Here is a 21,019-nt window from a genome sequence, read left to right as displayed (position 1 = left end):
ACTGACAAGTCATGAAACTTGCAGTAGGTCCACTGGACAAGCTGGTTTCTATGATGAATATTGTCTTGTCTTGGTAATCTGACATGGTTTCAGACCGGCCCTCCTAATCTGCACTAAATATAGAGAGCTCTGCTGATGCAGCAGCCTCATGTAAGTGTGAGAACAGATCCTGAGCTGAGCTCCACTGTGTGTCAGTTGGAGGTGTGGACAGAAGGTCAGTAGGGGGAGAGGAGGGGTCCTTCTTAGCTGGACTGCTGCTTCTGCTAGATAAGTCTCTGTTCAGCTGCACAGGCCATGACAAACTAAGCAACAATAAAAAACAGAAAAGATAACACACACACACACACACACACACACACACACACACACACACACACACACACACACACAGTATAAAACAAAACCTCACAAACCCCAAAGATACCATTGAAATTCCAGCAGTATGTAAGAATGCAGCTGAGCTGCAGGGGATACACTTAGTATCCCACTGAACTACCCCTCACCCTCTCAATCCTTCATGCCTGCCAGACTCTGGATGGCTGCCCTGCCCCAGTGTGAGCGCCAGCATGCTGATTTTGGCACTGAAGGTGGACTTGAGATGGACCTGAGAATCCAATGCTTGAACCTCTTGGTGTCTCCACTCCTTCCATCTCATCACTCTCCTGCTGAGAGAGACAGAACCTATTCTGTCCATCCTGCCAAAGCTTCAGAGCTTAAAGATACAAAGTTCATTCTGTTGATGCTTTAACTGTTTGCCACATGGCTGAGTGTTTTGATGATCGTCTTACATACTAATACATAAGGGGGTTTAACAGAAAGAGGATGTTCCAAGAGAAGTTGTGTGACTTTAGAAAAGGAAAAAGTACAATTAAACACATCTTTGTTAGTGGCAGAGTGTGACTGTTGTGAGCTTTTCCTGGGAGATGTTGTAATACTGTGTTAATTTCACTTACTGCAGCCTATCTGATGAAACTGGATTCCTGAGTGGTTTGGAATGTTGCTAAAGAACTGGTTAGTTAAACACTTTGTATATGTAGCCTGCATATGTCTTTTGTATCAAATGCACAAATGCTTGTTGTGGTATCTCATCAGCATCTCACAGGTTAAATGCAGATGCAGTTTATTAAGCATCAAAATAAAAATAAAAAAACACAGTAAAGCCCAGTGGTTGTGGTGTGGAGTGGTGGTTTTCTGTTACTTTATACTGCCACTCCACTACATTCTGGAGGAAAATATTGTGCTTTTTACTTTAGCTCTACTGCTTTATGCAAAGTCTGCAAAGTAGCAGTAAATTTATCAGCAATCAGATGAAACGAATAAATAACATAAATGTTCTAAAAAATGCTCAATAACAGATCTATAACTGTTCGACCCATAGTATACTAAGATACTTAAGTACATTTAATATCTGATACTCTGAAGTGTCTTTCACTTTAACCAAAGTGATATCTTCACGATTTCTTTACTTTTACTAATGTATGAATTTTGGTTACTTTTTACGGCACTGGGTTCGTTATCATTTTGTCATGTACAATATGAGGTATCACTTGTAATGTACAATAGGAAGTACAGCTCCATGAGACTGTATACACGTCACAATTACAATACTGATGCTTTCACCCCTTACAAGCTGAGGCATTTGTTGTCCATAGCTCACTTCAGAGGCCACCTGAACAGATGTACGAGAATCTGCACTTATTTGTCTTCTGAATGTTTAAAAACTGGCCCTCACGCCTCTCATTTCAGATCACCGTCCAGAGGGACAGCGGCCAGGATGTCACTGCCCCAAAACATGGCAAGGTTGACCCCAACAACGCTCCTCACGTTGGGGGAAACCAGTGGGCGGGAGGCACAGGTAACCAGTGCAACTATTCAACCAATTCAACATTTATCATCTAAGTCGCTGTGCTATGTTTACAGTAAAATGAAAGCTGACTTTTTACTCTGTCTTAAATGTGTAGTTTCATATAAGTTATGGATTATCTAAAGCGCACAAACTGTGATTCATCCCTAATTCCTCATAAAATGTTTCTCTGCAGGCGGCAGAGACACAGCGGGGCTGGGTGGCAAAGGGGGGCCCTATCGGCTAGATGCAGGGCACAAGGTGTACCAGGTGTCCCAGGCTGAGAAAGACGCAGTTCCAGAAGAGGTGCGCAGGGCCGCACGTGAAATGGGTGAAAAGGCCTTCAAAGAAAGGTACGTTGCTTCCAGGAAAATCCAGTGATCACTTGCTGAAAATGCCTGCTCAGTATGAGGAAGTGCAGCCAACTCTTAACCAAGAACTTGTTTGTTAATTGAGTTAGCTCCACAATGTCTGAATGACTGTCTCTCTCCACTTTGGAACTACCCAGAACTGAAGTGTGTTATGTGTGTAATGTGTAACAGGCGTGTGTATGGGCCTTGCTTTGGCCATCGGTCAGCAATCCCAGGTACTGTATGGTGCTCCATCCTGAGCAAACAACCACAGGCTGCAGTTCTCCAGCTGGTGCGTGTGTGTGTGTGTGTGTGTGTGTGTGTGTGTGTGTGTACTCATACACATTTGCTTCAGAGCGGAGGGTTTAGAGGCCAGCCCTTTCACCAGCTCAACCATGAAGGCTGTCTCTGTTCTCATTTGCTTCAAACAGTCTCATTCTCTTAACTTTCTTTTCTCCCCCATCCCCCTTGTCCTCCCCCTTTCTTGCTTGCCCCTTCTCATACACTGGCTTCTTTCACACCAAGAAGAACAACCTCTCTGACTCTTCTGTCGTTTTTTTTTTTTTTTTTAATCTCTTCTTTTCCTATTTGTAGTCATTTCACTTGCTTTTATAATTTATTCTTTGACACTCATTTCCTGTTTCCCTCCTCGCTGTCCTCTGCCTGTCTATCAGTGTCCCACTAAGCCCAGAAATAATCTTGTAGCTACATGCTGATACTCTGCTTCCAAGTAGTTGTCACTGTACTTGACTGTTCTTCATGCAGGTGAGCACACACAACAGAACTGCCTTCAGATAGCCCAGGTTGATTGATTTATTTTCTTAATATCGCAGGCCAACTCTGTCAGGCTTTTTCTCTACCTTGCTATTCACTGCTGTGTCTGCACAATCCTTTGTTTTTTTAACTTCAGGTCAGGCATCAATCAAACTATGATCCCTCCGTAAACCCCTGAGTGCCTGACACATACACACACACACACACACAAGTAAAAACAGGCTTAGGTATGCCTGAATATGAATCTCCCACATGAGAATGTGCACTCAGACGCACATAATCGCACATGTCTTCATAGGTCTCTGGCTGTGTCTCCATACTAAACGAACATGTTACCTGGAAACACAGTTCGCTCACTGCAAGGCACAAAAGATGATCCACAAGAGGTCCTGTGCTCGCAGGCTGCGTGTCGTTGGATGGAAGGCACCAGCAAGAGTAAAACATGTACAAATTCAGCCCCATTTTCAGGAGAAATGTTATCTTATAGTGTGTTCATACTGATTGCTAAGCACTCTTATGAGTTTTAGCATTTTTGTTTATTTGCTTTACTCACTTGTGTGTTTACTCACCCCAAATACCTGTAAGCTAGCAAGCAACAGCAGTAAGAGTGGTAAGAGTGTGTGTCTATGTTTTTTCTGTTTGAATTCAGGCCAGCTCAGCACTCACCGAAGCCTCTGGTTCTCTCTTATTTTCCCCTCTCCTCTCTGCAAAATAATGTTCATGAAATGAAATCCATTTCCCCTCCAGGTCCAGTCAGCATTTAATGAACATAGACACTTGACAATGTAGGTCACATCCACGAATCGCTGCTGCAGCCAGGTTGATAAACAAGAATTAAGATAAATCCACTCTTTAATCTCAAAAGCTAAAAGTAAAGTCTGAGCTCTCCTCCCATTAGTGAACAGCTCCGAGTCAGAGCCCCAAGAGAGAGAGATTTGACCGCGGGGTGTTATTCCTCCACAAGGTCTAGCTCTGCCCCCGACTCTGTCCTCTGGAGCTTGATGGCTCTGAGCAGTGTCTACCCCACCCCACTTACCTCTGTTGCTTTTCTGTTGGAACACTCCATCATGCTGATTGTGTTCTCTCAAGTTCCTCGTTGCTTCGCAGCTTTGTTTTATTCGAGTTCCATTATGATAAATGTGTCAAACAGCGTGTTAAAAAAATTCTCTCTGGATTTCAGAAACTCGGAAATGGAAGTTCTATTCAGTAACACAACAGCAACATGATGAAATACTTACTGACCCCCAGAGATGGAAAGCGTTGCTCAAAGAGTGGTTGAATAAGTTGTTATGGTTGTGTGTCAACCAAATTGAATTGTTTCATTGCAATACATAAATTCACATTTTTTTTTTTAAAACGCCAACAAAAGGCAAGGCAACCACAATGGACAGCAAGCAAACCAATGTTGCTTACACAGTCTGTTTATCTTATTGAGTGCATCATCATTTGCTTAATAAAATCAAAACAGAATATTTGAACAATAAAGCATAATAGTCTGGGAGAGGTTGGTCTTATGGAAGGAAGCATACTGTGTGTTTAGTGTGTGTAGTCGTTGGGAGTGTCAGCTTAAGTCTTTGTTTTTGTGGTCGTTGTGCGAACAATTTCACAAACTTGCCGTCTCTCTCCTCTTTAAGTCAAAGTTCTGGAATTTGAAGGAAATAGACGCGGCCACTTGCCAGAGTGTCTGCTCACCACAAACACTCTCATACGTCCACACGCACACGCACACAAACACACACACTACTCTGCTATGTACTGGTTTTTGGGTTGACATGCTGTGGTGTGAATGCTGAGAAACAGAGCGGGAGACTGTGTGTGCAGGTTGAAAAAAACTGGATTACACTGTGAGTGTGATACAGTACATTGTGTGTCAGAATGCAAGGCCAGTCTCTACAAAGGAACGGGCTAAAATTAAACATACATATTCATCAAAGGAAGCAATTAATATTATTGATTATCAGCCCTTGTAGCCTTGTCTGTTACCTCATATGTACAAACAGGAGACATGCAGATTATGTTAATTGCTGATGCTTAATTGTCCAAAGATGTAAATGTGTGAAAGGTTATCTGTCCATATGTGATAGACTTGGTTCAGTGGTCGCAGCAGAGGATAAGTTGGTAAAGATCAAGATCAAGAGCCATTCGTGTTTAATACAAGTCACTTACAGTTTCATAAAGGGGCACTGTGTAGTTTTGGAGGAGAAATTAAAACTCAATTCAATTCATTACAATTGTATTTCCCAAAACTACAAAGTGCACCTTTGATGTACAATTGTGCCCATCAACAACCAGTGAGTCTGCAGTGTGATCTTGTGTTGAGTGGCCTTTAGGAACCCGGGGCTTTGCTCAGGCTGTGACAGTTGACAGAGAAGGAAACTCGCTCAGAGAGGCATTTCCTGACTGTTCCATCTCCGCTGATGAACATGTTTTCCCTAAAACTACAAAGTGCCTCTTAACGCTAAGATAAAAAATGTAAATACATTTTTAAAATGTAAGATTAAGCAACTAAATGAGTATTGAAATGTATTTAATTGAGCAAATCCCGCTAACACCAAATCCATCCAACAACCTAAAAATGTACTGCTACATCTTCACTGGCTTCGCTGGATTCAGCTGTCAGTGATTCAATTGCACATTGATTCTCAGTACATCTCTATGTATTTTAGTGTGTGTCGTCATTAGTCTTCTTCATTGCATACGGCTATTTTTTCATAACATAAAAAAGAAGTAGGATTATTCTAAATTGTCTTTTTATTCAAAAAGTCTACAATATAAAAATTGCATCTTATCAGATTTGCGGGGCTGTAATCTATATTAAGGTTTCTGACAGAGCAGCTTTAAGACATTGCGCTTGTTATTTTGGTAAACATCACAAACATGACTGCTGCACACACTTCCCACAATGCTGAACAGCAAAGCTTACATTCCTTACCCACTCCTCTGCTGATAAGCTAGGATCGCTATGTTCTTCACAACTGGAGACGTTCACTTCAGGTGACAAACTCCAAATTATGGACTGATGCAGAGCCATCCGCGCCTGCCATGCGACGCATCTTTGAACATTTCACTTTGTGTTGTTTGTTACTGTGTGGCTTCCCAGAGGTCGTTTTTGTCAGTTCATTTACCCTTCACAAATGTAGATGTTCTGTGAGTGAATGCGTGTGAATGTGTGTTTGGTCTGTTTGATTGCATGGCTGATGCAAGTGCAGTCTACACAATACACCCATCTTACACTGTTCTCATGCAACCAGCCTCTTGCTATCTCTATCTCTATCTCTATTGCTCTCTCTCTCTCTCTCTCTCTCTCTCTCTCTCTCTCTCTCTCTCTCTCTCTCTCTCTCTCTCTCTCTCTCTCTCTCTCTCTCTCTCTCTCATGCATGCACTCAGAGTCTCTCCACCATCTTTCAGTCCCTGCTCGTGTTTTGAAGTCGCTGCTCTGTATCTCTGTCGTGGTCACGGTCTGGTTGTCACCAAAAGTTTCCAACACCTGGCAGAGATTTCCCCCACCTGTCTCTCTTCAACACACACACACACACACACACACACTCCAGTCGGTGCAACACTGATGAGGACATCAGAGGACTATTCTATGTCTGTGTGTGTCAGCGATACTAAAGTACCTGCACAGTGGGATTATAGAGATAAGCTCATCTTGGGGGGCACAGTCCACCTGTCTTGTCATGTCCGCAGGTGTATTTTGAAGAGAAAACACACATGCACAGGTGCAAAAAATGGGCTCCATGTTTGATAATACTGACCCCTGTGTCAGTTCAGCCACAGGTGTCCTGAGCTCATGAGCTCACTCTCTCTTCCTCTACTCACTTGATCTTCTTTGGTAAAATCAAGCACGCAGCAGCAGCTTCAAATGTAGCAAAAATGCTAAAATGTTTTTTTCTGCTCTGCTGCATGAGGGTGTATGGATAGGATTATTTTGCAAAATACAGAAAGAAGAAGAAGTAGATTCCACTGTCAGCCTCAGCTTTTTGCGATAAATGTATGAAGTGACGACATCCTGAACTCCATGCAGTTGAGGGGATACTGCATGCACACGCATGAACGCACACACACACATGCACACACACGCACACACACTTTTACACACGCACAGCCACTTGAGAGAACTGCTATTACAGGGGTGGACTGACCATTGGGAGTACTGGGATTTTTCCTGGTGGGCCGATCAATAATGGGCCGAAGGAAGGCCGTTTTATTTATTTATTTATTTATTTGCTGCGCCTAGACGTTTCTCTATCGACGCAGTCAAGAATGTGAGAGATTGGCGAAAAAATCAAACTGAGCTTCAGCGTCTGTCCGAGGAGGACAGCAACAGGGCCAGGCTGCCTGGTGGAGGGAGGAAGAAGGCGAGCGAGGAGCCGGAGATAAACATGTGGGGATGAGTGATCAGCAAACAGGCACACCACGAGAGAGCGTCCCGCAAAATGATCTCAGGGCGGTGGCCAAACAAATGTGCGCCACCATGAGTGACAGCAGAGATGAGGAGTTTGCCACGAGTGATGGTTGACAAAATCTTTTCCTTCGCTGCAACAACTTCAGTTGCACAAGGATGCCAGAGAATTCACAGAGAGGCCGGCGAAGTTTGTGACATTTTCATCCTGGATTTTTGAGAAGAAGGAATTAAACGCCTGTACCAAATTGCCGCCTGGTCCCAAATAAACGCCTGGTCTGTTAAGTGATTGAAACAAATAAACACCCCGGCTATTATTTGGTATGTTACGGTATGATAACTCTCCCGGCCCGGGGAGAGAGACATGCATCGGTTCGGTTCACAGTGCTCAGTGACACAGCAGAGAGGTGACAAGACGCGACTCATCATGACTGACAAGCATCAAGGCCACTCGGCGTTACCTTACCGACCCGCCCCAGCTGTTTCATTCACAAAAACAGGGCCTGTGGCAATTCTGGACAGCTGTTTTTTTTTTTGTTTGTTTGTTTGTTTTTTCTTCCTTCATGGGCCCCTGACGACGTCTGAGCTCTGGTGCAGCTGCACAAGTTGCAGTGAATATATCGACCAAAGGTGATCACTACACGTGCGTGCAAGGTTTGAACAAAGATTATGTCGTCTTTGGTCTCGTGTGCAGTTTGGTTGCACGAGAGGTGAATTTAGACGGATAATACCCACTGTTCCAAAAAGGAGGAGTCCACCTCTGAAGTCAAGAAAGGGAATATACTAGACACAAGTGTCTTATGTTATAACAGTGTTATTAACTATAAGTTTCCAACAGATGTCTGTGTGTGTGTGTGTGTGTGTGTGTGTGTGAGAGAGAGAGAGAGAGAGAGAGAGAGAGAGAGAGAGAGAGTTAGTAAAAGAGGAGAAGCTAAGCGAACTTAGCAGATAACAAAAAGACAACACAACAACCATGCGGTCTACAGGGTTAGGGTTAGGGTTAGGGACTCATCCAGCGAGGAGGGAACTGCAGCTCAGCTCAAGCAAAATGAAAAACGCTGGGTTAGGTTTTTCACACCTATTGGCTTCGGTTCTGTTCTTATGTTCTGCAGCTCCTCGTGTCTGAGGCCCTAGTAGTTTAGGCTTTTGATTTCTACTACAGGCTTTCTCTTTGTTTGAGACGTGTGCATTGAGGCCCAACAACAGGTAGGAAGAAACCTGAGTGTGCTCAATTAAACTGCCAGTTATTTGAATAGAGGCCAACACACCTCTGTCAAAAAATCAAAATGAAGACTACAAATACAACGACTATGTGCTTTATTACAGTGGATAGTTTACATGCAGTGTCATTACTCTTAAACTGTCTGTCTCTGTTTTTTCTGTCCTTCTACTCCAGGTTGAAGGAGATTGATATGAGTGAGTACGATGCTGCCACGTATGAGCGCTTTTCTAACGCTGTCAGGAGACAAGTTCAGTCTCTACGTATTATCTTGGACACTTTACAGGTTAGTTCACTCCAAACAGGATCTTTAACACTGTAGAACAAGTCACAGCTCAGAGAGTTCAGGCACAGACAGTTAATTGTCTCGCTCTTCCTGTCCTAAATAGAGGAATCAATGAAATGTTGAAACTACAGCAAAATTGCAGTTTCTACATCAATCAAATTTGAAGATGTACGAGTGCAAAATCTACATTTGATGTCCATCATCATGTAGATTCAGCCTTATATTTGGTATATTTGGAAAACGTAATATCTTAATTGGTATTTCAGTGTCAATCTTCTTCGTTTGACAGGTCAGAACAGTTTTTACTGTACTGTCAGTCAGTCAGTGAGGCCAGTCAATAAAAGCCATGTGGTCACAAAGTAGACTGAAGACAATTGGTTGACCTCATACAACCTGTGATAAGAGGGCAGGAAGAAGGGGGCGCTGTCCCACAGGAGAACACTGATTGAGTGGTTGAGTGAATGAAACGCAAAAGCATAGAGGGTGGTGTTAAAAATCCAGGATGTGAATTTGTCTCCATTTCATTATTTAGTCTTAGACTTTCCTCCCTTTGTTTGAGTTTCTGTAAGGAAATGTGTGTTGATACATTCAAGAAGGGTTTGGTGTGTGTGTGTGTGCGTGTGTGTGTCTGTGTGTGTGTGTCTCTGACAAGAGGAAAATCATGCAGCATGTGAGGATGATTACAGAGCAGTTACACTAAGCCTTGCTCTATTATTCTCTTGTCCAGGTGTGAACCTCTGTTTGTGTATGTTGTGTGTGTGTTTGTGTTTTCCATCCAGGTGTTTGCAGCCGCCGTGGCTTTCAACATGAACGCTGCTTATTGTTTGTATTTGTTCTTGTAGCCACAGGCTTCTTTTCCTCTGTAAAGCTGATGGAGATTATACCAATCCCTGCAGGCGTGACGCCGTGAAGTCATGTTACTTTTATCATACCTGAAGAGTGATTTAAGGAGTTACGCACACACGCACATACTGTACACACCCACCCATAGCTTGCAAGCTTTCATTAAACTGATAGTGTATTGTTTCCACCCACTTCAGTCTACCCACAGGAAACCTCCCCCCCCTCTACTTATCTCTCAACAATGGAGGGGCTTGCCAGACATAAACACCTGGGTTCATATTTATCAAGCGTTTCATGGTAAGACATCGGTTCTAACTGGCCAAAGAATCACAGGGAAACACATTTTTGCGTCTGCTTTTAGGCCCGAGGAAATTCAGCTTCATTAATCAAAGTATCCTGTCTTTGCCAGAGCTCACTAGAACTTCAGAGGTGTCCTAGCCTGTTTCTCAGGAGATTGGAGTGATGCAGAGACATCCCATGGGGGAAGAGATATTTGGAGAATGATTGATGACAATGAGTTTATTGCAAGATACCATTTTGTCAAAAATCTAAGAACATTTGAGGGACCATCTGCAAGATGCAGTTTGTTACTTCCTCACAACCTGGCACGTTTTGGCAAATTAGGGAAATGCATCTTTGCAACTGTAATGGTTTGAGTGTGACAGATAATGCCATAACCCTTGTACATAAAGAGTCATGCTCCAGCCATGCAGCAAGCTGAAGATGAGAGAAAGTGATATTTCTCTTCCTCTCTTGTCCTCCCTCCCAGTCTAGTGACCACAGCAAAATGTGGTCAGACAGTGTCAGACCTTCACAGACTGATAAATTATCAGCTAGATGTTAGAAAAACTATATTATTGGCTATTTATTGGTATCTTATGATAGCTGAAAAATAGAGCAGATCATAGGAAGGCCAAAATTCTTTCACTGACCTAACAACCACAGTATTTACAGAATTCTGATATAGTAGATGGTTTCTATGCATTTTTTAAAGTTGGTTAACAATCCATCAGTAAACTCAGAGAAGAGCCACACAGTGTGGACTAGAGAACTATGTCATCACAGTATGTTGTTGTCTTTGTTCACTACATCTTTGCCTTTCTTACTATGGCTAAGATGTAGGTATGCATGTAGTACAGGTTAAAAACTTCTTTTTAAGAAACAAAAATGTGAAATTTTCCATTATCCATCTTATATCAACCATAAGAAGCATTTATCGATTACTATATCGGCTGAAAAAAATCTTGCATTTTTAGTCATTACTCATACTGTCTGTACAGTTTATCTTTCTCTTTGTCCATCATGTGTCGGCTGGATTTACAACTGTCTGTTTTTTCTTTCCTATTCTGTCTTGTTTCTGTTTCTTGTTTCTGTTGCCTCTGAAAGCCCACTAAACCGAATGTGTGTGTGTGTGTGTGTGTTTTTTCAGGCTAAAGGGAAAGAAAGACAATGGTTGAAGAACCAGGCTCTAGGAGAATTGGATGATGCTAAAATCATCGATGGACTGACTGGAGAGAAGGCTATATATAAACGCAGGGGAGAACTGGATCCAGAGGTTTGTGTGTGTGCGCGCGCGTGTGTGTTTATGTGTGTGTCGCTACAGATATTTAAACCACACTTTGACTTGAGTGTGAGCCGCACCTCCAAATACACTGCCAGACTTACACACATCATTTTGACCTTTATCTGTCAGACGAAACATTCCAGTGGTGTGTGTGAGATTATTATTACACCCCATGGTTCTGCTCGAGCTCTCAGACAGCCTCTAGTCATTTCTTCTACTGTCATGTATGTTATACTACACACACACATACAGCACAGAGATAGTTCCCAAACTAATCATACAAACACACACTAACCATAATATGCATACCATGTCTTTTTACCTTATTTAGCTCCAAGCATTGCATAGTTTTGGTTTGGCGTGAAGGTCTACACTGAAGTAATTGCAGCCAGTTTTGAAATCCTGGCCTTGTGTTGAATGTTATTTTAAGTAAGCCACACCATATTACACAAAACACTCCCCAAAAGTAGGTACTTTCTTTAATTGAGTCGCTGCTAATACTTTTTTCTAATCTTTGTGTGTATGTTCCCATGTGTTTACAGCTGGGCAGCCCTCAGCAGAAGCCCAAGCGTTTACGAGTCTTAGCTGACGTGTCGGGCAGCATGTACCGCTTCAACGGCGTGGATGGCAGGCTGGAGCGCTCCATGGAGGCAGTGTGCATGGTCATGGAGGCTCTAGAGAGCTATGAGCACAAGTTCAAGGTGAGAAACATCAAACATCAAAGCAGAAAAATGTGTGTTTGGGAGTTTGTTTCAAGTTTTTTCATTAGTGCAGCCCACATACTCAGCTCTGCTGCTCATCCCACAAATGCATGTTCCTTACAAATGTGGCAACATTTTCATCTGATCTACTTCATACTTGGCATGTATATTACTGAGGACGACAGGAAGTGCAGTGTCAAATTTGGTGCATTTGGACACCTAAAACGTTTGATGTTAATACATTTTGAATAAACAGCACACAGCGCTCTGTGCAGCGGTGGGGCTTGCCTTCAATGCTCTTGCTTCATGGCTCTGCAGACTGAAGCTGGGCGCACACGTGATCGCTCTGACATTATCTCAGGGGGAACAGACGTAAACAAAAAGAAGATCGACGTGGTGTAACAACTGGCTATAGTTTTGCGTCACAGTGAGCAAAAAAACAAAGCATAAGGTTAAATGAGTCTGGATGAGTTTGTCATCTTTGGTCGCATCAAGGACAATAATGTTTACCACTGCTTGGCAGCACTGCCAGCTGCTCCAGGATGCCTCCTTCACTGGTTGCTTCGGTCTGTCTTGTAAAGTACCAAAGTAATCATTCAGATTTTAAATCCTGATGTCGAACATGTTGGTTTTATCAGGACGGCCCTGATGAATCTGTGAACAGTTCGGAAAGGCTTTATCCTGGATCTGTTTATTCAGAGACATGGAGAATGTCACCATTTGTTTTCTGAATGAATCTGACCCTGAAAAGCATTTTTGTTTACAAATGAAATGGTCTATGTGTTGGAGCCACACTACTCCTGAGAAACACTGGTAACCAGGTTTCCACCCACAGCTGGTCGTCTCTGTACAGTGACCATATTATAAACAATAATAACCAACCAGGCTTATCTTACTCAGATGAAATTCATTTCACACAGTTTTGTAATATGACACTTTATTTGGATAATTCCTGGGTCAATATACTTCATCCACTAATGTTTCCCTTCACCCTGGTGGTCTTGTGAATGAAACCTTATTGAGGTCAGCCATCTAAAGGAGTTGTTTTGTGTGGCTTCTGACATGGATAGCCACACTGGGCTCGGCTTTGGCTAGACTTTCATTAGTTTAAACCTTATGTCCTTATGTACCACTGGTGCTCTTATATCAACCTTTTGACCACATAAGTCCATGCAAACAAGACCCAACAGTTGATACATGTCACGGGCCACTGATAGTGGGAAAGAGTAGACCCATATTACCAAGGAAACAAGGATAATGCCAAAGATAGAAGAAGGGAAAGAGAGTAACAGAGAGAGACGGGGGAGGGGGAGATGTGAGCATGTGTAAAAAAGTTGAAGGGAGACAGACTTCTTGGCCCCTAAGTGACACTCAACCCAACTAAAACTGATCAAATATCACACACACACACACACACACACACAGTGATTCTCATCACAAGACAGTGTTATGGCTTTCTTTGCATAACACCCCTTACGTTAAAGCGCATCTGATCACACAAACACATGGAAACCTTCACCTCAGTTTGTCTGTGCTACCTGCTACCTTACTCTGTGTGTGTGTATGTGTGTATGCGTGTGTACAATGTAAGATATCCATTGATGGTGGTAGGTCAAACAAACATATCTATTCACGGTTTCTATTTGAAACAGTGCGTGTAAATAAAGATGGCTGGATGAAACATTAATCCTAAGAATTTGTCACTTATAAGTTTCATGTCCTATTTATAACAGCCATCAGACCCCCATTTAAAAGCCGAAAAAGGAACGGAAAACGTACATGTCAGTGTTGTGAACAAAACCTCAGAATTTTTATTTGAGCGGCTTTAATTATATAAATATATATACATCTTGACTTAACTTAAAGAATTTCCTGGTGACTGATGTGTTTAGAAACCCAACTGAAAAAAGTGCAAAATAGATCATGTGAGAAAAAGAAAGCATTTTGAAAAAATACACATCTACCCAGCAACAGCTCCACGGACAGATGAGACACACAGTCGCATACCTCTGACCACCACAGCCATAACCACCCTTATTGGAAATAGCCCATATACGTAATACCTGCGTCCTGAAATAGCTGAGTGGAACCCACAGTGCCAGGCTGACCTAGCCTTACATAAGCCAGCTGTGATGGATATCCTATGTGAGACACTTTGACATGACAGGACGAACATACCTGAGTGTGTCCGGGTTGGAGCGAGGATAGCTCTGTGTAAGTTACGATCTGACGTTTCTGCACCATCACACCTGCGTCTAGGTCCTGCATGAGGATGAGACAAAAGGGTTCTACACAAAATAATATTTAGTCATTGTTGCTATTTATGTTCATTCTTTATGACACATTGTACCTATGTACCATCTAAGTAAATTTTGTCTAATATAAACTTTTTTTCTCTGGGCAGTATGACATAGTGGGCCACTCTGGTGACGGCTACGACATCGAGCTGGTCCGAGCGGACAAAGTTCCCAAGAATAACAAGCAGAGACTCAAAGTCCTCAAGGTGCAGAGTAATCATCAGTCCACTCATGTTTTCTTTACTGTACACCAGTTATTCCGGCACATTCATGCAAAGCATTTTTTGATTATTGTCTGGTGACTTTCTATGTCTCCGAAGCCTGTATTGAAATGCAGCTATGAGTGTACATTAAGTGAATGGCTGCAATGCTGTTTGGTGTTGTTTTCACTTCAACAACTTCCACCACTTAAACAGTGGTGTGTAGTTATTCAGATAATTATATGAATGTCCAGGAACGTTTTTTTAGTTTTTGTGTCATGGGTGAACTGACTCTTAAATACACAGTTGAAAGGTAGCCTCTGAGTGTAATGGTCAGAGCTGTTTGCAGTCCCCAGTCCAGCACTTTCCAGGATCAGCCACCACAAACTATTTTTCGACCTGTGCAATATTCTGAATAATATGATGTCCTGTCTTGTTCCCTCCTCCTACCACTCCACCGCCACCTCCGCAGACCATGCATGCCCACTCTCAGTTCTGCATGAGTGGTGACTACACTCTGGAGGGCACAGATGCCAGCATTAAGGAGCTGACAAGAGAAGAGGCCGATGAGCACTTTGTGGTGGTGCTCAGCGATGCCAACTTGGAACGCTATGGCATCCGGCCCGAGCGATTCGCCCAAGTCCTGACCTCGGACCCACAGGTCAATGCCTTTGCTATCTTCATTGGATCCCTTGGGGATCAGGCTGAAAGGTGAGGAGATGGAGACAATAGCCGATGGCACAAATAACAGGCCGGACACACTGGATGCATGTGCAGCGCTGCTGTGCGGCGTTACCTCTTACTTTTCATTTCAGCGTCTGTGTTAACAGGTTAGACCATTCACACTGGATGCATTAGACGCATTCTTCATGCGCATGGCTGCTGCATCGCTACTACGTTGATTCAGAGTCTTGCCTACCACAACACGCGCAGTTATCTGCGAAAACTGACCTTAAAACAACCTGTAGACAGTTATATGGTTGTCGATTGGCCGTCGATTGGGTTTTTTAGCATGATTGTCCATGACCAGTGGCCACTGATCAGTGTCAGATATATCTAATTCTTCAGTTGATGACAAGATGTGTTATTAAATGAATCTGTTGCACCTGCTTTCTTTAAGGAAAGTAAAACATTCTATCCATAGGGCATTAATTGTGCGTTTTCTTTGAGGATAATATACATTTAACACACAGAGGCTCTGTTGTCTGAACCAAGGTGGGCAAGATACAAAATATACACTACGTAAATGCTTATCAGAGTGAGAGGGTACTGTGACCTGGTGCAGTTTTATAGAAAATGTAAGATTGTTATTGTAGTCAATGTTTTATTAGGACTATACAATTGAATTTCAGATTAAAGAAAGTTGAAAAAAATGTTTGAATATATTGTGAATTATGGTTTTTGGAAAGAAAATCAGAATTCAACAAAATCAGAATCAGCAGGTCATACCATTAAGAAATCTGTATCAGCCACGCAAACTTTAATCACTGCATCCCTAATAGAAAAGATTAGTGAAGGGGGAGTAATCAGAGCTGATGCCAGATAAGGATAAGAATGACAGGAAGGAAGTCAAAAAAAGGTGACGTAAAGAGGGAGAGAAGATAGAGATAGAGAGGGCGGGAGAGAAAGGGTGAGTGAGAGGTAGTAATGGATCAAAGCAGAAGAATGGATGAAGTGAAAAGGAGAAGGATAGAAAAAACTCAAATGGTATTTCAATGTGGACTGTCCATAAACATCAGCATCTCTTGTAAAGGAGCCATGTAGTCCATTTTAAGGATCCTGCGAAAGAAACTCAAACGCTAAATTGGTTCGTTGGTCTAGACTGTAGTCGGTCATCCAAAACCAATGAAGAACAACTAGACTTCAGAGTGAGTAGAACTCTCCAATTTAGTGGAGGTGAGGCCTGCTCATGTTCCTGCTTGCTGCTCCTGCTGACCTTTGTTGTCACATCCCAGATTAAGTCCTGGGATGGACAAAGAGGGGTAAGTACATGCTTCAGTCTGCTTTGAGGAACTGCTGGCTTCATGATTAGAATGCAGCCACGAGCTCCAGAACTCCAGAATGACAATGACCTGGTTTGAGCCTCGCTCATTACTCTAGGAAGAAAAGGAACACAACCTCTGACTCTTGATAATGGCTTCAGGACGAAATTACACTTTAACTATGAGTACGAGTCAGAATGCTGGGATAAAGAAATGAGGGGTTTATATTTCCATTGTCATGGAAGCACACAAGCATTGGAACTCAGTTATGATGATGAAGTCATGCAGTTACATAATATTGCATTAGGTCACTTTGGGAATGCTGTTCATATCCCTGTTGACGGTGTATGCTTGCGTCTGTCCTCATTTAAAGGACAAACTACTGTTCGGAAAAGAGATCTGTGTAAACGAATGAGGGAATGACAGAATGAAAAGAGTTCCATCAGAGGAAGTGGTACATACAAAGGACTGAGATGCAGTTGAAGTGGCTCCACCATGTGAATGACAGCCCTTTCATTCACACACTGTACTCTGTGTCTGTGGAAATGTCTAGCACCAGTTCACACAACAAACAAGGACTTGTGTGTCTTCTTATTTTGGGAAATGATTCTGTTGCTAAAGTTCAGTCCCTCTGTTTAACCTCACACTTGTGTCTTCTTTTCTTTGTTTCAGACTCCAAAAGACCCTGCCAGCTGGGAGATCCTTTGTTGCCATGGACACCAAGCAGATCCCCCAAATACTGCAGCAGATCTTTACATCTACAGTGCTGTCCAATGCCTGAGACTGACACAAACAAAAACGCACATGCACACAGAAACACACACACTCTCTTCTTATCTCACACAGTCCAAACCTCCAAATGAGTTGAGTGATAACTCACTTTTTGTATCAGATTCTAAAACTTTCTCTGACTGTACCAGGTCTGAAGACTCACCTCTGTACAAGCCTGAAGGGCAAAGACAGTTATGTTTACTATTCAACAGAAGCCTTCAGTCAAAATGTGACAGTGTTGTGTTAGCGTGACAGAGTTAAATAATATCTAGATGTGTTGTACCGTCCCTCTGGGAATAAGAACTGTACAGTGTGGTCTGTGATTATGTGCACAATGACTGCATTACTGTCAAATGACACGCACTGCACTGATAACTGCAGTGACATTATGAATGCCTGGAGCCTGTCTCAGACCCCATGTTGGGATCAAGCACATAGTCCAGCCTATTGTTGTTTTGTGTTTTGGGCTGATAGTGTGCTGACGCACGCACACGTACGTTCTCGTCCTGTTTTGGGTTGTGAGCAACTTTACTTAGAAAGGACGGGTCATGAACTTGGAACAGCCTCACTTATTTGGACTTCCTCCTCATTTCTCATCTGTCACACAGAAAAGCACACAGACACACGCATGACGGGCAACACCAACACACCACCTGAGCGACACTTGGATGTGGCTAGCGGCAGTAACTTGGCTCTTTTGGAATGTCGTGACTGTGACCAGGGAATTTCCCACCTGACTGCACACGCTCTTTAAAGGCAGCCGCTGTTGCCCAAGCCCCTGCCGCGTGTGTGTGTGTGTGTGTGTGTGTTCTCCCCAAGCATCTATGTCAACATGCACAAGCCTTTTCCTTCCTGACTGCTGGACCTTGTGACACCGCATGCTCGTCTCAGTCCAGCAAGGAATCTGAGATGGCCTTTTATTGCCAGACCTCTCACTCCTCTCTTTCTTTCTCAAACATACTCATGACCACCTTCGCCACTACAAGGCAAATTAGCAGAAAATTCTCTGACTGTCTGTGTCTGTGTGCATAGTTGTGTGTGTTTGTGTGCATCATTTGAATCAGGCTGTGCCGTCTGATTAATTCTTCCTGTCTGTGCCAACTGTGTCCAACTGCGTATCAGTCTGGCCCCTGGTTGTGATACTTGGTGTTCACGCCTCACTATGCTTCACTGACAGGATCAATAGAACAGCCGTTCTAGCTATCCATTGTTCATTGATCCCTCTCTGATAGAGGTCCTGTCAGTGTTTTTATTAACCCACTTCTGTCTTTGACCCTCTCTCTTACTTGTTTTCCAATTCTGCTGATTAGTAGGATGTAGTAAAATTGACATTTTGCCTTCATGAAAAGATGTTGAAATTTCATGTTTGGGTATAATTTAAAGTGTGCATAGAAGCATTTTAATATTATATACAGAAAGATAGATTTCAATCTCTTTAGTTTTAGCGAATTGTACATTATTTTATGTAATTACTGTGTGAAAAAAATTGTACAAGTGTTGTAAGAAATTGTAATAAATTCATGCTAATAATGCTCGTTTGATTCCCACAGTTTTTGGATGGAATAATGCATGGACACTGATGAAAATAATCATGCGTACTGAGGCTGATGTATGTATGTGTGAGTACTGTGATTTTAATGTTTCCATTTGTAACAATCAGCCCCCGCTGTCCGAGGGAAAACATGTACCAGCAGGTTGTGTTATTTTGAATATACTAGACCCGGGTGCCCAAACTTTTTCTCTGGAAATGGATACCAGGTTCTCTTAATTGACTAACTTCCTGTGTAAAGTGTTTCTTTGCCCACCATGCTCAAATGATGAAAACATATTTGGTAATAATTAAGGATAAAAAAGCAGTTGTACCTCACAAAAACTATAACAGCAATTCATTTAGCAAAATGTATTTATTTATTTTTTCATTGGACATCCGGCAGCTGGAACACTGTGGGCTAACTATGGCCCACTGGCCCTATTTCAGGTAGTCCTGAGACAAACTAAAGAATGACCTAAATCTTTAAAGGTATTCTGCAGCGCTTCACAATTTAGATTTTGGAATATGTAGGCTGATGCTATACTGTGCTCCTCTCCAACTGAAGCTCCCTCCGCAAAATCCTCGACACCATGTCTAATCCGACCCTTCACACTCCAGGACAACAGAGACTTCTGTCGATTTTTTCAATGTCTTTTTCCCTCAGTGTTCTAGAAGGGAGGATTTTAAAGATCTACGTGTTAAGTCACTGGCTACTTGAGCTCTTGAAAAGTGCCCACGGCTGTGTCTGTTCTTTTAGGCAAGAGGATTTTATTCCAGGAAAGGTATGTCTGACTTTTAGTGTTAAGAATGTCAAAATGTGAACAACAAAAAAAAAAAACTTGCCATTAACTTGTAGTTAGGTCAGTATGTCACTTGGTAAAACATTTACAGGTGTAATTTCTCGAATAATGGCCATTTCTCACAAATGACACCTGTAAATGCTACATTAACTTGTAAACTACAGGGGATCTGTGTGTTTCCCAGTAACAAGCCATGGATTACCAAGGACATACAACTCCTGCTTAAGGCCTGTAACACCGTTTTCCGGTCTGGTGACATGCAAACCTGAAGCATCAGGGATGCTAAGGCAGCCTACAAGTGGAGGATCGAGGACCACTTTGGCAACTGGGATCCCCGCCGGGCATGGCAGGGGATACGTCACAATATTGTTCACAGTCTTATCTGTGGCCCTGTCTGGTCAGTATGGTGAGAGTTACTGTCTGCACCACTTTCTTGCCATGCTTCCTGTGCTACATTGCTTTATTGACACAGTTTATCACCTCGGTTTGCAAAGACAAACGGACTCTTAGAATGACTTCAGGCACTTAATCACACACACAGTTCCATAGTGCACACCTGGTGTTCCTACTCTTAAAAGCCTTGTATGGTGACAACAAGGAGATAAGACGTCTAGACTAACAGGGTAGCACATGCATTAGTCAGTGTTAGGTGTGTGTTTGTTTTGTGACCTCCCTTTCGTCACATGCTCACATATAGTATGAGTCAGTCACATTTGCAAAATCGCGCTGGTGATTCATAAAGTTTAAACTTGAAGCAAGGTATTTTTGGGTACTTTTGCCTGATGACATCACATTTTAGTCAGGACCCTGTGTTTAGCACTCACACACAAACACAGAATGAGTGTGACCATCTCGTGTTGACTGGGGGCTAAACTGCGCCAGGATTGATCTCCATACAGCCCACAGAGGGACGCCACAGTGAGAAACTGACAGCTCAATGTGATTGATTGCTGATCTCATGCCAACTCCACAGGACAGACAGGGGAGAGTGACTGTCCGAGTGTTTGTCAGAACAGTAGAAACAGGAGCATGTGTTCGTAGCTGACCTGTGTGTGTGTATGTGTGTGTGTGTGTGTGTGGGTGCAGAAAGATTTAGAATTTAATAATGTCAGGCACAAAGTCGACCCAATACCGTTATGGATGCACATAAATGAGGGCGTCAATCCCCTGTGGTGCTTTATGGCAGATTAATTCGGGAGTAATAACAGTCCATAGTCAATAGTGCTGTTAATCACCATGTGGTTAGTGATAAGACTGGCTGGACTTTAATATCAGTCTGTGCCTGAGTCTGTGGAGAGAAATGGTGTGTGGTAAGAAAAAAGAGAGACACTGGCCTATTTGTACTGAAAGATTTCCCTCATGGGTCTGGCAGACAACCACACCTTGGACTCTCTCTCTCTCTGTCTCTCTCTTTTTCTCTCTTGCTCTCTCACTCTCACACACACACACACAC

The 21,019-nt window shown here is 42.7% G+C and overlaps 1 protein-coding gene across 1 annotated transcript in view; it reads left to right on the top strand.

Annotated features, from left to right (window-relative positions):
• The window catches only part of vwa8 (von Willebrand factor A domain containing 8), an 85,151-nt gene extending 66,381 nt beyond the window's left edge, over nt 1-18,770 (top strand). Inside the window, exons 38-45 of the mRNA XM_037109561.1 lie at nt 1,747-1,855; nt 2,040-2,196; nt 8,769-8,877; nt 11,150-11,275; nt 11,827-11,985; nt 14,390-14,488; nt 14,955-15,193; nt 17,137-18,770. Coding sequence (XP_036965456.1) covers nt 1,747-1,855; nt 2,040-2,196; nt 8,769-8,877; nt 11,150-11,275; nt 11,827-11,985; nt 14,390-14,488; nt 14,955-15,193; nt 17,137-17,245 — 1,107 coding nt within the window. The 3' untranslated portion in view covers nt 17,246-18,770. The remainder of the gene's footprint in view (nt 1-1,746; nt 1,856-2,039; nt 2,197-8,768; nt 8,878-11,149; nt 11,276-11,826; nt 11,986-14,389; nt 14,489-14,954; nt 15,194-17,136) is intronic.
• The last annotated feature ends 2,249 nt before the right edge of the window (nt 18,771-21,019 follow it).

This window comes from Acanthopagrus latus, chromosome 9, assembly GCF_904848185.1.
Source record: "Acanthopagrus latus isolate v.2019 chromosome 9, fAcaLat1.1, whole genome shotgun sequence".
Classification (NCBI taxonomy): Eukaryota; Metazoa; Chordata; class Actinopteri; order Spariformes; family Sparidae; genus Acanthopagrus; species Acanthopagrus latus.
The sequence above is the reverse complement of the archived record's forward strand: the minus strand, read 5'-3'. Positions and strand labels throughout refer to the sequence as shown.